This window comes from Anabrus simplex, chromosome 12 (assembly GCF_040414725.1).
Source record: "Anabrus simplex isolate iqAnaSimp1 chromosome 12, ASM4041472v1, whole genome shotgun sequence".
Lineage (NCBI taxonomy): Eukaryota > Metazoa > Arthropoda > Insecta > Orthoptera > Tettigoniidae > Anabrus > Anabrus simplex.
Genome location: NC_090276.1, coordinates 8,105,878 through 8,123,314, shown reverse-complemented (window position 1 = coordinate 8,123,314; position 17,437 = coordinate 8,105,878). Strand labels below are relative to the sequence as shown.

The 17,437-nt window shown below is 38.7% G+C and overlaps 1 protein-coding gene across 2 annotated transcripts in view; it reads right to left on the bottom strand.

The window, feature by feature from the left end:
• The window catches only part of waw (Translation factor waclaw), a 50,978-nt gene that overhangs the window by 17,434 nt on the left and 16,107 nt on the right, over positions 1–17,437 (bottom strand). For both annotated transcript variants that reach the window (XM_067156140.2, XM_068229849.1), the window contains exons 5-7: positions 14,439–14,566; positions 13,118–13,255; positions 3,271–3,485 (exon numbers count right to left, since the gene is read on the bottom strand). In XM_067156140.2, the coding sequence (XP_067012241.2) occupies positions 3,271–3,485; positions 13,118–13,255; positions 14,439–14,566 (481 nt within the window). The remainder of the gene's footprint in view (positions 1–3,270; positions 3,486–13,117; positions 13,256–14,438; positions 14,567–17,437) is intronic.

The window sequence follows — 17,437 nt, the reverse complement described above, 5'->3', positions numbered from 1 at the left end:
TAAAGAGATAATGTACAAAATGTATTATTATGCACCCGTATTGAGACCTGGACAGCAACAAGTAGGGAGGAGAGGAGAAATGAAGACAGCGAAATGAAATACCTGAGAAATATGATAGGAAAGGTAAGGAAAATCAGGGTGAGAAACAAAGAAGTTAGAAAGGAAGTCAGAATAGAAAACTTAAATAAGAGAATTGATAGCAATAAAATAAGATGGTTTGGCCATGTAAAGAGGATAGAAGAGAAAAGAATACCAAAACAGATGATTGAGATGAAGTTTGAGGAGAAGAGAGCAACAGGGAGACCTAGAACAAGGTGGATAGATTAAAAAGGAGTGCAAGAAGAAGAAATCTGGACTGGGATAAAATGATGGAAGGAGAAAGGAAGGTGGAGAAGTGCCATAAATGTCCCAACCTGGCAGGAGCTGGATAAGGGGAAGGAGGATGAATAAAATATTTCAATGTGTTTCAGTTTCATCATCAGCATCAGGATGTTCGTGATACCTTTCCATCTTGAGGACTACTTATTCATAACAACACCAGTTCACAGTCATTAACAAGTTTATATCCTACATGATATCGTCAAGGATGGCAGAGATATCCGAATTATTGCCAACCTGTATTGGAATCAGACCGCATCAGTTCAGGCTGACAGCAAAAACACCTGCCCTATTGAAATACAGCAAGGAATGACACAAGGCTGTGTTCTATCTCCACTCCTCCTCCTCTTCTCTCCGATGAGGCCTGCTAAGGACCACGTGCCAATTTCAATTCCATTCTTCATACTTTGTTGTTTTCTCTTCTATTCCTTCCAGTATTCTTTCATACTTTCACTATGCTGTTTCTTTCTGTCCTCGGACCACTTCGCACCAAGGCTTCTTGTTCAATCTTCCTTTGAATCCTTACAAACTTACTACTCTATTTCTAAAAATCTCTCTGTCCATAGTTTCTTCTTCTCCTGTATAATTTCTTTCTAAATCTTTCTTTACTTCTTGAATCCAGCTAGTTCTTGCCTTTTTGTCCCAAAGGTACCTACCTGAAAATACTTTTTGTTAATCTGGAATCATCCATTCTGTAAATATGTCCAAAAAATTGCTATCTCCTTTCTCTTATGGTTTTGTGTTATGTTTTCTATGTTCCTGTATATTTCATCATTAGATCTTAATTTCCATACTTCTGTTGTTTTCACAGGGCCTAAGATTTTTCTCATGATTCTCCTTTCTAGTACCTCAAATTTGTCTAATCTATAGTTTAGTACCAGGCATTCACTTGCATATAGGCATTCCGGTTTCAGAACTGTACTGTAGTGCCTTATTTTAAGATTTTTTTGATAGACACTTTTTGTTATAAAAATTCTTTGTGATACAATATACTCTTTCCATTGTGTGTACCCTTTCTTCTACTGCAGATTTGTCTACACCATTTTCTTGAATTATTTCTCCCAGATATTTGAATTTCGTTACTCTTTCCACTGGACCAATATCTGTTGCCTCTTCAATATTTGCTCTGAAAGGGTATTTTCTGAAGATCTAGAAGGAAAACAGGAGGGCATCATTGCTAATGGAATCACAATAAATAATCAACGATATGCAGATGATATTGTTCTGCTCGCAACAAGTGCTGAAGATCTGCAAACATTACTAACCTGTGTGGTTGAACACAGTGCTGCAGCAGGTCTGCGTTTAAACACAAGAAAGATCAAAGCAATGGTCATAAGCAAACATGTCATTCACCTGTTAACTTGACAACAGCTGGCACATCACTGGAGCGCACTTGATCACACCTCGAACAATCCTGTTGAAATTAGGTCCCGGTTTGAACAGGCAAGGATTGCATTCAAGAGAATGAGCAAACTTCTCTTTAACAGGTACTTTAAGATCAATCTCCGTCTCTGTTTACTTCGGTGTTATGTATTTTCTGTCTTACTTTATGGTGCTGAGACTTGGACCCTAACAGAGAACACCACCAAAAAACTTTGATCTTATGAGATGCGGCGCTACCGACGCTTGCTCAGGATATCATGGGTTGACAGAATACGTAACACTGAAGTATTACTGTATAACGCTTATACAAAGAACTATAGGTCATGCACAACATCAAAAAAGAGGAAACTTGAGTTCTTTGGCCATTTCATTCGAAACGATAAATACAGACTCCTTCAGCTTATCTTACAAGGTAAAATTGAAGGAAGGAGAAGTAGGGGAAGAAGGAGAATATCTTGGCTACGGGATCTACGAGAAGGGTAGGGCTCAGTAAAATGATCACCAAACAACTTTCGACAATACACTGCAAAGTGTTAAGTCATTCCGCCCATTACAGTGTTCTCTGGAGGAGTCAACTCACCATTACCTACATAAGCAACAAATGCCAGACCACCAAAATGGGATAGTATAAGAAATGAAGATGTGCTTAAGGGACTGAATGTGAAACCAGTAATCAACATAAGCAACAACTATTGGGAACAGCGTAGCTCTGACTCAATGGCAGACATTGTTCAATTATAAGAACCTTCCAGCTGGCTTTGATTTGCCCCGCAAGACATGGGTAGCCTTCAACAGAGTCTGTACTAACCACGGGAGATGTGGATCAATGATGTTTAAATGGGGTATGAGATCTTCTCCAGCCTGTGACTAGGGTGCAGTTAAGCAGACTATCAACCATATTGTCACCGAATGCATTGGAAGGGCATTCGCAGGATCCAGCCAGGACTTTGTTTTGGCTTCTGCTGAGGCCATACAATGGCTAGAGAATTTAGATCAAACTCTTTCAACCCTTTTGCTTGCATTATTGTTTTCAGTGTTATAATGTGTATATTTTGTAATTATGTATATAACAGTTTGTGCTTACTGTTCATGTATATTTAATCTTTGTATTGTTTTGTGTACGCTGCCATACGCTAATAATAACAACTACTGGTATATGAGTTTACTCATAACGCCCGGTTACGTACTAAAGCGTAAACAATTTAACAGGCAATGTTTTTCCTTTTTTTTTTTTTTAGATAGTGGTAAAATGTCACACTAACACATTCAAGGTTATCAACGATGCACTGACAGGAGAGGGATAGAAATGGGAAGGAAGTGAATGTGGTTTTTAGTAAGGTACAGTCCCAGCATTTGTCTTGTGTGAAAATGGGAAACCATGGAAAATCCCCTTGAGGGTTGCCAATGGTGAAATCTGAACCCAGCATTTCTCGAATGCCAGCTTGCAGCTACATGACCCAAGCTGCGTAGCAAACACCCTTGCCGAATAGGTAACAAATGGCAACTTACTTTGACCAGGTTGGAAGGAACATAGCCGTCATCTTCATAATCGAAGCTTGCATATCCTGAAGACAGAGATTTGAGGTGGTCGTGAAAATCCACGAGTATTTCGTTAAGCGGTAACTTGAATGTCATCATCACACGGCTGTTGTCGATGTTGGTGGCCGATGTCTGAACGCCACGTCGGTCCATGCACAGCGTCATCACTTGGCCAAGATACACATCTAGAGAGCAGAAAGGTTATAAACACTACTAAAATCTATTAAAACAGATTTAAAACACACCATATTCACTTTAATAATAATAATAATAATAATAATAATAATAATAATAATAATAATAATAATAATAATAATAATAATAATATCTCTGCAAAAATAACCAAATTTACCAGAACAACAGGAATTATAAATCACATCCTGAAGCCATATCTTGTCCAAAAACACACTCGCTTATGTCTTTATAACACTTCAGCCAGACCATCCCTTTGCTACGGCAGTGAGGCATGGACAATAAGAACTCAAGACATTTCCAGAATTACAGCACGTGAAATGACGTTCATGCGCAAAACAGCAAGCTATACAAAATGGGATCGTATAAGAAATGAAGATGTGCTTAAGGGACTGAATGTGAAACCAGTAATCAATTACATCTATGATACCAAGAAAACTGGAAACGTCACATTCAAAGGATCGAATCTGGAAGACTAACAAAGGAGATCCTACGCTATCAACCAAGAGGACAGAGATCTATAGGACGTCCAATGAAGCGATGGAATGAAAATGCAAGACCGTAACGGGCCACATGGCCCAATACTTGGAAGAATGATGATCATAATGATGATGACATAACTGCTCCTGCCCAAATGCCAACCTCACCTTCCCGAGATGAACAAACCTGTTCCCACAGACAAGGCACTGTCGACTGAGTCATGGCGGTATAACCGTTACATCAATTACGGAGGAAATGCTGTAATTTCAGCTAGTCCATTAGCTGAGAGGTGGCAGCCCCACCAATGACCTTACTTCCTTCAGGCTAGCAACCTGTCGGAAGGACATTTGATTGCTTTCAAGTCCTGCAAAAAGAAAACTGCAAGACCGTAACGGGACACATGGCCCAATACTTTCCGACGGGTTGCTAACCTGAATCAAGAAAAATGAAAAATTCAATCTAAGTAGTCACACAGATGCACAAAGACAGAGAAGAAGTGCGTGTTGAAGAGGTAGAGACACAGGACAGAGCAACGTTTAGGAAAAAGATTGCAGGAATGAGGGATACACCTGAAAAGCAACTTGCCAGACCACGGAACATTTCGGCAAGAGAGAAATAAAGGAGAAGTAAAAGTCTTAGCGAGAATGCAAAGTTAAGAGCATTAGTTTGCATGACAGTAGGGCAGGTAGATTGTATAAACATAGTTCACAGATGACACGACCATTAAAATGTATGAATGAATGACATGATTGTTATGCCATTCAACGTTCAGTCTGCAAGCCTCTGTGGATTTACTAAACACCTCCACAATCCTCTATTTGTAATGAGCTCTATGGCCTCCCTTAATTCCACACCTCGTATCTTTAGATCATTAGAAACCGAGCCTAGCCTTCGTAGTCTTGGTCTCCCTCTACTTTTCTTACCCTGATTGAATGAATAAATGAATGAATGGCTGATTAGCGAACCTCGTAGAATATGCCCTAAATAAACAATTTCCCTGGCTTTGATTATGTTCGCCAGCTCACGCTCAGTTCTATCTGTCCTTAACACTTCATGAATTGGCACAAAATCCGTCCAGACTATTCTGAGCATTCTCCCACGTAACCACATTTCAAAGGCCTCTAACCTGTTCATGGAGGAAGCTTTGACAGTCCATAAAGCAGTGTTGACCAGGCGTAACATCCAAACAGCTTTTGCCAGAGTTTGAGGTTTAGATTCTCACCACAAAAGAATGACCTCATCTTTTGGAAAGATCTGGAAATCTCAATACTGCGTCTGATCTCTTTTTCAGGGTCCAGATTGTCTGTTATGGTGCTACCAAGGTATATGAATTGAACTTACTCGTATAATGTTCTGATTATTTAATGAAATGGAGACAACTTCAGGGTTGCTTCTACTAAACACCGTGAACCTAGTTTTTGGGGTTGTGATGTTCAGACTATATCTTAATCCACTGAAGACCTTCAATAGAGTCACATGTATTTAGGGTTTATGACAAATCAATTTACTTTCATAATTAGCTCAGAATCACGCAAGGCATTTTTTTAATAGTATTATTATTATTATTTTTTTTAATTTGCGAATTGACCACTTAGGATCATGCTAAAATTTCATTTTTTTCTTTTGCCTGAAGTTTCCTCTTCTTCCAGTACTCCTTCATATGGGAGCTCTGCTGTTTCTTCTGTTCATCTGTCCAGGTTCTTCCCATCTTTGCAGTTCTTTCAACTTAAAACCCTTCCAAATTTTGAATCATGGTCCAAAATCTCTAACATCTGAACCAGCCAGGCTGAGCGGCTCAGATGGTTGAAGTAATAATAATAATAACTTAAATGTTTCCACCTTTTCAATACAATATATTCACAAAATTACAAAATTATACGGTACTAGTTTCGACCCATCTAGGCTGATGATGACCCCTAGATGGGTCGAAACTAGTACCGTATAATTTTGTAATTTTGTGAATATATTGTATTGAAAAGGTGGAAACATTTAAGTTATTATTATTATTACTTATATATTGTTCAATACGGACCAAAAACATGAAATTCATAACCATCAGATGGTTGAGGCGCTGGCCTTCTGAACCCAACTTGGCAGGTTCGATCCTGGCTCAGTCCGGTGGTATTTGAAGGTGCTCCAATACGATAGCCTCGTGTCGGTAGATTTACTGGCACGTAAAAGAACTCCTGAGGGACCAAATTCCGGCACCTTGGTGTCTCCGAAAATCAAAAAATGCCTATAGCATTATTATTATTACATCTGAACTTGCTGGATGTTGGACTTCTCTAGATTTTTACGAACTTCCTTAATCCATGCCGTCGTCGTCTTCTTGTTTTACAGGTAGTCAAACAACTTTTTGGTTAGTCTGGTTTGGTCCATTCTGTACAAATGTCCGAGAAATGATAACCTTCTCTTTTTATTATTATTATTATTATTATTATTATTATTGTATCGGGCGGTACACCTCCGCGACGCGAGTTCAAATCTTGCGCCAATTGAAACTCCTCTACAGGAGAAACTCTGAACTTGAAAATCTGTATTAACTCAACGGTTATTCAGAAGATGTCACTACTGTAAATTTTGTAATTTTGAAGTGTTCTGAACTGTGTCTATTTCGATTTGTGTTTGTTTGCTCCGTATCCAGAAGTTTGGACATTCTCTAACAGATGTCTCTACCAAAAACTATGATAACGCACTCTGGTGCAATGGAATGAACTCCCTTGCAGAAATTTTGTATGCTTAAGTTTTGCCTCTACTAAATTTTGTTCTGTGGTTTGTGGGTTGGCAATATTAATCCTTTCTTTCCGCCAGTTTTGAACTCAGCCAATCCCGAAATTCTGTAATTAATTTTCCACCAATCATAGCTTTCTTCTTCAAATTTCCATGTGTAATGCTTAGTCTACCAATAAAGTCGGGTGGGTGTGTCTACTCATTCTTGAAAGGTCTCGAATTTTCCACGAGGGTATAAAAACTGCTGATTCTCTTGTCTCAGGACCACTAGTATAACATCTACTCTGTGTGTGTGAATATGTAGCAGGGGGCGGGAAGCGCCTCGTTCTTCGGGCAGCGACTCTTCTACAAGGTAATGGCCTTTTAACTTCTTTATTTTTTTCGCTAGCTCAGCAGTTTAACTCTCGGAGAAGGTTCAAAACCTTTAATACGTAATCCATCTCCTTAAAATGTAAATCCCTTTTTCTGTCTATGTAAAAACTACTATTTCTTGAACTGTAATTCGGGGATAGAGAGTGCTTCACCCTCTCGAACTCCCCTTCATTTTGAAATTGAGGTGACTACGCTTTTCTAACCGTTTCTACTCTTCCTTAAAGTGTTTAAATCTTTCAGACGAGTCACCTCCTTAGCTTGGGACTAGCCAATGTATATCGGCCTAGAGCCACCTAGGTTTTAATATGTAGAGTTAGGAGTGCAAATTTACGCCTCCATCCCCTTTGCTTTGGGCCAATAACTTAACTTAATGTTTTGTTTTCTTCATGCGAAGGCCCCGTAGGTTAGGTAGTAATTACCCCTGTTTCCTTGTGTGCCTTAAGGGCAGATAGAAGTGAAGTTTGTTGTAACCTTTGATAAGCTTGTAAAATTGAGAGCGGGTCTGCTCTTCTCCTTAACATTGTAATTAGGAGCAAGTGTTCCTTGGCATCATGGGGCTTTCTGCCCCTTTGTTCATTTTTGTACCTTGGAAAAGTTGGGCTAATCGCTCAAGGATTGTGATTGTGGGGCTCGAAGCCCAAAACCTGGTAAAAAAAACCCTGAATGGGAAAAATTATTTTGTACCTGCCTTTCGTTGTTATTTCACCTAGTGGAAATTGTTGAATGTTGTTATCTGTTATTTGTTGATTTTGAAAAGAAAATATAACCTTTGTTAAAGTTTTAAATTAACTTTAATTCTGTAGTTGAGACCTATTCCAGCCCGCACCTTCTTTCACCTCTGCTGTTCCACAGAGATCTCGGAACTAGTAGTAGTAGTAGTAGTAGTAGTAGTAGTAGTAGTAGTAGTAGTAGTAGTAGTAGTAGTAGTAGTAGTAGTAGTAGTAGTAGTAGTAGTAGTAGTAGTAGTAGTAGTAGTAGTAGTAGTAGTAGTAGTAGTAGTAGTAGTAGTAGTAGTAGTAGTAGTAGTAGTAGTAGTAGTAGTAGTAGTAGTAGTAGTAGTAGTAGTAGTAGTAGTAGTAGTAGTAGTAGTAGTAGTAGTAGTAGTAGTAGTAGTAGTAGTAGTAGTAGTAGTAGTAGTAGTAGTAGTAGTAGTAGTAGTAGTAGTAGTAGTAGTAGTAGTAGTAGTAGTAGTAGTAGTAGTAGTAGTAGTAGTAGTAGTAGTAGTAGTAGTAGTAGTAGTAGTAGTAGTAGTAGTAGTAGTAGTAGTAGTAGTAGTAGTAGTAGTAGTATTCAACACTGAACTGGAGAAGATTATCAGGAAATTAGCTCTTGTACCTGCTGGCATCATATTGGGGAGACAACATAAAGTCCTTGCATATGCGGATGATATTGTTCTTATTGGCCGCAATGAATTAGAAATTAGGCAGTTATTTGTGAAACTAGAGGAAATGGCAGCCAAAGTTGGCTTATGGGTGAATGATAAAAAGACACATTACATGGTTGTACAGAGACCGAATCATGAGGAGGTTGACAGACTGCATTTGAAGATTGGGAAATATGTATTTAAAACAGTAGAGGAGTTTAAATTCCTTGGTGTATTAATCGATGAGCAAAACCGAAGGCAACGGAAACATACAAGCTAGAATTAAGAATGCAAATAAGGCATTTTACTCTATGAGCCCTACATTAGTCTCCAAGTTTTTAACAAGGAATGCAAAAATGATTATCTACAATACAATCATTTGACCAGTACTTTTGTATGGTTCCGAGACATGGAGTATAACCAAGAAAGAGCAACAGCAGTTGCAAGTCTTTGAGAATAAAGTTTATAGAAAAATATCTAGCCCATAGTTTGATCCTATCTCTCAAAGCTGGCAGAAAAAATGTAATTATGAGATTTACACCCTCTCTCAACAACACACTACAATGGGTGTGATAGAATCCAACAGACTGGGCCAGGCTGGACATGTACTGAGGATGCAGGATAACAGAGCACCAGTAGACCTATACAAGGGATCTCTTAACGGGAAAAGACCTTCAGGAAGACCCCGAAGCACCTGGAAGAAGGAGATCAAAAAGGTATGCCAGACCCTCCAAATTGATAACTGGGAAGAGCAGGCTCAAGATTGAAAAGGATAGAAGAGGATTGTGAGATCGGCACAGGAACTTCACGTCCCACAGAAGCCTACGGAGTGAGTGAATGAGTATTATTATTATTATTATTATTAGGTTGATTACCTGATCAATGAACTTATTTTTTGATGTACTTATTTTCTGAAGATTTTATTGTATAAGGTTGATTTTGGTGCTCCAATGTGGGCATAAACAGTGTAAATAAATAATTATACAAAATGCCTGGATACTCTTAAGATTGAATTTACTCAAGAATGAGATTAAACTAATCAATACTGGGCGAGTTGGCCGTGCGGTTAGGAGCGCGCAGCTGTGAGCTCGCATACGGGAGATAGTGGGTTCGAACCCCACTGTCGGCAGCTCTAAAGATGACCTTTCGTGGTTTCCCATTTTCGCACCAGGCTGTAACTTAATTAAGGACACGGACACTTCCTTCCCATTCCTAGGCCTTTCCTATCCCATCATCGCCATAAGACCTATCTGTGTCGGTGCGATGTAAAACAAATAACGAAAAAAAAATGAATCAATTATTTTAATACTTTCCTTTCATAAATGTATTTTTAACCCTTATATATTCCCTTACATACCATTTATTTTTCAGTCACTTTAACATAAATGAGACTAATCACATACAGGGAACTTGAAGACGCACACGATAACATTTTCCAAGTTTTATCACGTTTTCATGCTTAGGATAAATCATTTTTTGTATGGTACAGCAAGAAACAGGTATCAACATGGAGGGCAAACATGCATTTGATGCATTGAAAAGAGGGTTCCTTCCTTACACCCTGTGCGTAACACACTTTGCATCGCTTGGATGGCACTAATTTCTTCTCTGCAATTTTGGATGAGAAGTGCCCAGAATGTTGAGTCTGAAGTTTCAAGGGGGTGGTACCAGTGTGGGGACAGCCTCTGCAGGGATACTGCGATATTTGAGTACCTTGTAAGTACCATTCTGCAACATTCATGCAGAATGCTGTGAAGAATATATTCTTCATTGCTGGGTAGAAAATTTGCCAAATGAGAAAGGAATTCAATAATGCCATATCAAGGAGGTAGAAGTACATCTGTTCATAGCCTTTTACATACTTCCTCGTGAGTGGGAAAGACGCCAGTCACTGATCATGAGAATCGACCTCACCCATTCCACCATTATAATTGACTGCCAGTTTGGGTTTCAGCTTCTCCTTTCCTCTTTTTTGATTGGACTGTTACAAAATCTGGTCTATCGTGCTGAGTTTAAAAAAAGCGTACAGGCTTTTTGTCAACCCATTTTACGGCTAAGATTTTGTTCGCTGAATCAAAAGTAAGTTCACACGTTTTCAGCTGTATTTCCTTGAACTTATGAAGCATATGCTGTTTTCTGTTTGCCCTAACCGTGCCAATAGCATGTGTGTTATGTTCCAGGAGAATCCTGAACAAAGACAGTGAAATGTACTAGTTATCCATGTATAAAGTTCTCCAGACACCAATAAGATCCTTACACATGTCAATAATTCTCCCACTAACTAATAAATCATTGTACTATCTGCGCACTTTTTAGCGATAGATTTACACCCTAGTGCTGAATCGGTCGACTTCGGTTATCTTTCGAGATTCATATTGGCAACCTATGAAACACAAACTAAGAATCGCTTATCATCGCTGTGCGACATCTGGCGTACACTTTACGTACTCGTACTGTTGTTGTTTACACAGCAAAGCCAAACTATATAATTCATGCTAGGAACACGTTTCGCATCGGGAAATATTATATAGTATTATATATTGTGTGTGTGACACAGTTGTTGGCGTTAAGATAATAAAGGTTTCGAAAATTCATATCGATCGATCATATTATCGATTCAATTCAGATTTCATTTCCATTCAGTTGGCAGTATTTACGGGAACCGGCAGTGCTCCCTTCTTACTCCTCACCGAGTACAAAAATCTATCACTAAAAAGTGCGCATACAGTAGGTAGGTCCTCCCTCATAAACCTTCCCAGTATATATTTTGAAATTCCAGCAATAGCCATTCTCTGAAGAGCAAACTTTGTACATCTTGCTCTCTTGAATGGATTATATTGAATGAACGACGGTCTACCTTTGAATTTCATCATCGATTCGTCAATGCATATATATATATATTTTTTTTTTGCTAGTTGCTTTACGACGCACTGACACAGATATGTCTTACGGCAACGATGGGACAGGAAGGAGTTAGGAGTGGGAAGGAAGCGGCCGTGGCCTTAATTGAGGTACAGCCCCAGCATTTGCCTAGTGTGAAAATGGGAAACCACGGAAAACCATTTTCAGGGCTGCCGACAGTGGGATTCGAACCTACTATCTCCCGAATACTGGATACTGGCCGCATTTAAGCGACTGCAGCTATCGAGCTCGGTTGCATATATTTTCTCCTGGAGTATACACAAACTTGAATTTGTTCGAAAGTACATCTATACCAGGTCTAACCTTGTTTAGTTTGTCGTGCTCTGATTTGGCGGAGTCCGTACTAAAATGCAAGAATTTTTATAGAAACAAAACGCTTGAACTTCATGGTTTCACTAAATATGGGAGTTTCTATTACTCTAGTTTTCGATCAGTTATCTTGCATTGCAGGCTTTTCTTGTCTGCGACATAAGAATACACAGAGCAAAGTGAGCTTTTAGCTCATCTAGAGTAATAGAAAACCAATGTTTTTGTTCGTAAGTATTACTGCTTTCAAGTAAAGCTGATAAATTAGCAAGAAATGCAGAGGCATAGGCATTGGTTTCCTTTGTAACGTGATCCCTGAACTTCCGGGTTGGAAGAAATTCATTCACTACTTCCATTTCTTTTGGATTATTCCCCAACCTCCTCCACACTATAGAGTGAATTTCAGAAACTGATTTGCATATTACAGAAACAGGATTATTGTCAACAAGATCCCAATTCCAAAGGGCATTACTAGAGTTCTCACTCACTCCAGTTGCATTCTGGTTTTGTCCCGTTGTTTCTATTGGCACTATCACCTTGGAACTGAAATCGGAATCACTTTTATCACTGTCAGTTGAAGAAGGAGTATTTTCACTCTCCAGAGAATCATTTCGACTTTCAACATGACTATTTTCAAGTCAGTTACGAATAACTTCATCTATGCCGAGCCCGGTTGCCGCCATGATTGTTTACAACTAGCGGCAAAATGAGGTGCTTTTTATTTAACTCAGAGTTACTATTTACACAGAGAAAATAGCTTCAGGTATCATCTGACATCTGTTGCGTAGGCTGCAAAACAAACAGAATAAATCTCTCCGTCCAGCTAACAGTGATAATGAACTTATAAAAGTTCCGTGCACCAGGACGGAAGTGTCCGTTAAAGTATGGAAATGGGTTAAAAGTGACATTCTTAGTCATTTTGTATAAAAAATTCTATTACAAACCTCTTGAACATACAGCACATCTGATTATTAGGCAAACACTTAAAATAAAAAGTAGTTTCTATGTTTTCTTCCACCACATTCGTCCCTGATTCATCTATGCCACTTCTCACGCACACACAATGCTATAGAACATCTTAATTGGAGCTTAATATCGTCATCAATTCCCCCTTGGAGCACTGTGCCAGCATACAGCGAGCCACCTGGTGACAAATGAGCATACCACTACAGCTCCAACAGTAATGCAAACCCTCATTATTGTAGAAGACTTCCTCGTGAACAGTCGAGATTTTCTTCTGAAGACAGGGAGCAAAGTTCTCTGCGAAACGTAAAGAGTTTCACGTTGTTTTCTTGAAACGGTATAAGCCCATATGATGTCTACAAAAAGGATACATTTTATCCAAAAAATTCTAACTATACTCCTGTAGCAGAGCCAAAGTTCTTACAAGTCCCAAAGTTTCAAATTTGCAAAGTTAGAACTGTGAAGGATCATGGGAAAGAGTTGCCTCACCTGGCGTGATGATGGTTCCCTTAACCATCGGCTCCAGGAACTCGCTCACGATGCAGGGGTCAGGGAAATTAGCTGGGTTAGAGATGGAGATCTCAGAGCTGCCGTATTTCTGAATATTCTTCGCTCCAAATATTTTAACTAAAAAAAGACAGAGAACAATATTAAGATGGTAAACTAATTCATTAAACACCATATTTACATGCGTATTTCTCTCCATCACTTATATCATGCACCCTAATTTTTGACATGTTTGATATGGAATTGAAGGAGAAAAATACCTTATTTACTAAAAAATAAGACCCCTTTTCTGAATGCAACTTTTAGTCCCTAATTGGTGCAGGGGATCTCACATTTGCAAAGGATCTTACAAACTGGTATTTTGGATTATTAAAATAATGTTATTTGTATGACCTTCACTTTATCTCCTTGATTTCTCCAGTAATGAACCACGTTCAGTTTTACTGAATACTCTCAGCTTGCGTGCACCATTCTTTCTGGTGAACTCCACAACGTCTAGCTTAAACTCCACATGAAACTCTTTGGTGAATTCATTTTACCAATAACACTGAAAAACATGGTAAAATAAAAAAAACTGCTCATCCAAATGAAGATGCTGTAGTTCCACCTTGTAGAACTTGCTTTACTAGTAAAAATGAAAGCAGGCAGCAGGCAGAAAGGTAGAACATACTACTGTGCAAAGTCAAATTCCCAGCCCCTCCTAGCTAAGGATATTCTTTTGCAAACAACTGAAAGGGGAAAATTTGTCATTGGTCAACAGTAGCAACAGAATTCTGAAGAAATGTTTTTCTCGGATATACAACCTCTCCAGTAACTAAATTTACGGGTATAACATTTGCACGTATATTTATTTTTGTAATCTTTGTCCTCACAACTCGTGGGTCTTACAATCAGTGGGGGGAGTCTTATTTTTGAGTACATATGGGAATCCTCGCTTAGATCTTGCATTGGTTGTTCTTTGTGTGTCAGCAGAAATACAAAGTACAGCCTATGTCACTCGTGTCCGATTTGTTGGCTGAATGGTCAGCGTCCTGGCCTTCGGTTCAGAGGATCCCGGGTTCGATTCCCGTCCGGGTCGGGGATTTTAATCTTAATTGGTTAATTCCAATGGCTCGGGGGCTGGGTGTGTGTGGCGTATTATACAGGCAAGTGTCCTTTTATTCCTGCCTCCGACATACAATCATCCTACTCTATGACCTATCCCTAAACTACATTCTGATCGTTTGATTTTGCAACTTCCAGTTTTATTTTAGAAATTCACTCTCCTCGGGTACATCTGAGAACAGAAATAAAGTTGTGTTACCTCGGTAGGTGACGCTAGGCGCAGTGAGGACAACGTGGGCGCCGTACTCCTGCTCCAGTCGCTGGCTGAACACCTCCAGGTGCAGAATTCCCAGAAAGCCAAGACGCCACCCCTGACCTAATGCAGGACTGTAACAAGAAAGGGTGAATATAAGTGGTGGAAACAGGTTTTTCTCTTCTTATTCTAGGCCTTCATCTATGAATACTCCATCAAAAGATTATTCTGCTGCCTTCACATAGTGGTGGTGATTTTTCTTTTAAGAAGAAACACAAGCAGGTCATCATCCTCTCAGAAAAAATAAAATGGAAACAAAAATTAAAATAAAACTATTTTATTTATTCAACATACATACATACATACATTACATTATCATTATAGACTGTTCAAATCAAATCAAAATCTCTTTATTTGCAAATGAGGTGTCTACCTCGGTGGCAAATGGTACACTAAAATACATTATTGTCAAGCACTAAATTTTAAATTAACAGGAGACGAAGAAAATTTTCCTAGAATACAATATTATACAATTTACGCTAATAATTTTTTCTATTAAACACACACATCATCCTTAATAAATTTATATTGTTTACAAAATTCTACTTATAATATCTCCTGTACTACTTACAAACATAGTCAACTCATATACAGTACGGTATGTGAAATTACTTCTAATAATACTATACAACTGGTATAAGATTAAAATTAACACTGAATTTATTTACATATTTATATTTTACCCATTTTGGAACCTAAGTAGCATAACGACCTGCTGCGTCTTAACCAGAGCCCCTTTTGCCACCACTTTTCAGAGTTCCTGAAGGGCCTTCACAGCTACCGTAGCGGTCCCAGGGCCCTCGAAGTCCCCACTGTACTTCACCCCTACAGGCAGTCCCCTACTTGGGCTGTCCAAACTCCATAGACCAGGGGATGGAATTAATTTAATCACACACATTTATTATTTACAATATCCTGCACTGGTCGAATGCACTCTAACATTTATTATCTCTGTTGTTGTTTATTCTCTTCTTGAATATCTGTACAGATTTTGGAAAAGGATCAAACACTACCCCTGGTAAACTGTTCCACTCCTTCACGCCCTTCCCAATGAAAGAAAATTTACCCCAATCGCTTCTGCTAAAATTCCTTCTTTTTTTTTGCTAGGGGCTTTACGTCGCACCGACTCAGATAGGTCTTATGGCGACGATGGGATAGGAAAGGCCTAGGAGGTGGAAGGAAGCGGCCGTGGCCTTAATTAAGGTACAGCCCCAGCATTTGCCTGGTGTGAAAATGGGAAACCACGGAAAACCATCTTCAGGGCTGCCGATAGTGGGATTCGAACCTACTATCTCCCGGATGAAATTCCTTCTAATTTTGTACTTGTGGTTAGTTCTACCAATATAATTATTTTCCAACCGAAGCCTCTCACGGATATCTCCCCATGCTTCTTCTCCTGTATAGCCTCTATATAATCCTATAAGTCTAGTTTTCTCCCTTCTCTTACTTAAAGTTTCCCACCCAAGTTCCTTTAACATTTCTGATACATTACTCTTTCTCCTGAAATCCCCTGTTACAAACCTTGCTGCTTTCCTATGCACACCATCTAGTTCTTTTATTAGGTATTCTTGGTGAGGATCCCAAACACTGTTTGCATATTCCAATAATGGACGAACCATACTTAAGTAACTTTTTTCTTTTAATTTTTTGTTGCATCCTTTAAGTAGTCTCATTATGACATGTAACGATCTGTATGCTTTCCCAACAATGTCATCAACATGACCCTTCCAGTGCAAATTACTTTCAAATCTCACACCTAAGTATTTGCACTTGGGATAACTACCTCATCCAAAGTATATTCAAATTCAGTTTTAAAGCTCCTGTTTGTAAATGTTGTAACAGTTGATTTGCCTCCATTAATCTTCATATTATTTTCTTCAACCCATTCTTGAATACCGTCAAGGTCCCTTTGTAATTCTGAACAATCCTCAATGTTATTTATTTCCCTATAAACAATTATGTCATCTGCATACAATCTTATTTTCGATGTTATATTGTTCCCTAAATCATTTGCATATATTAAGAAAAGTAACGGACCGATTATACTACCCTGTGCAATTCCCTTCCAGACTTTCTCTTCCTGTGATATATTATTTCCTACTTTGACTTTCTGAACCCTTGAATTTAGAAATGTTCTTATCCAACGTATAACCCTTACATCCAGTCCTATTTCCTCCAATTTCTTTAATAATATTCCATGTTCCACTCTATCAAAGGCTTTGGAAAGATCTATGGCTATGCAATCTAACTGGCCTCCTGAATCTACCTGATCTGATATGTCCTGCTGAAATTCCACCAGTTGTGCCTCGCAAGAAAATTTCTTTCTAAATCCATACTGGCTCCTCATGAACCAATTTTTATCATCACATATCCCTCTGATGTACTTTGCTATTAAACTCTCCAGTATTTTACAAACTATACTGGTCAGGCTGATTGGTCTGTAGTTCTCTGGTTTCCTTTTATCACCCTTTCCTTTATAAATTGGTATTATTATAGATTCCTTCCATTCCTTTGGTATCACACTATTATTTATGACATAGTCAAAGAGAAATTTTAAATAAGGCACTATATACCACCCCATTGTCTTTAATACCTCCCCAGTAATTTGATCACTTCCTGCTGCTTTTCCTCGCTGAAGCAGTTGGATTTCTCTGAAAATATCTTCATTTGTGAATGAGAAGCTTCTTGTTTCCCTCTGTGTCTCTCCCTCTCTATCTTCTGTTACGGTTTCCAAGTCCTGACAATCTTCTACTGAATCTCGGAATTCCCTACTAAAGAGGTTTGCTTTCTCAGTATCTGTTAAATAGTGTTCACCCCCTTCTCCCACCATTGTAGGAATTTGGATTCCTTTTCCTTTTTGATTCCTAATATATGAATACAGCTTTTTCCATTTCCCTTTGTGGTCATTACCCTCTTGAAGAATGCCATTCATATAATTCTCTTTT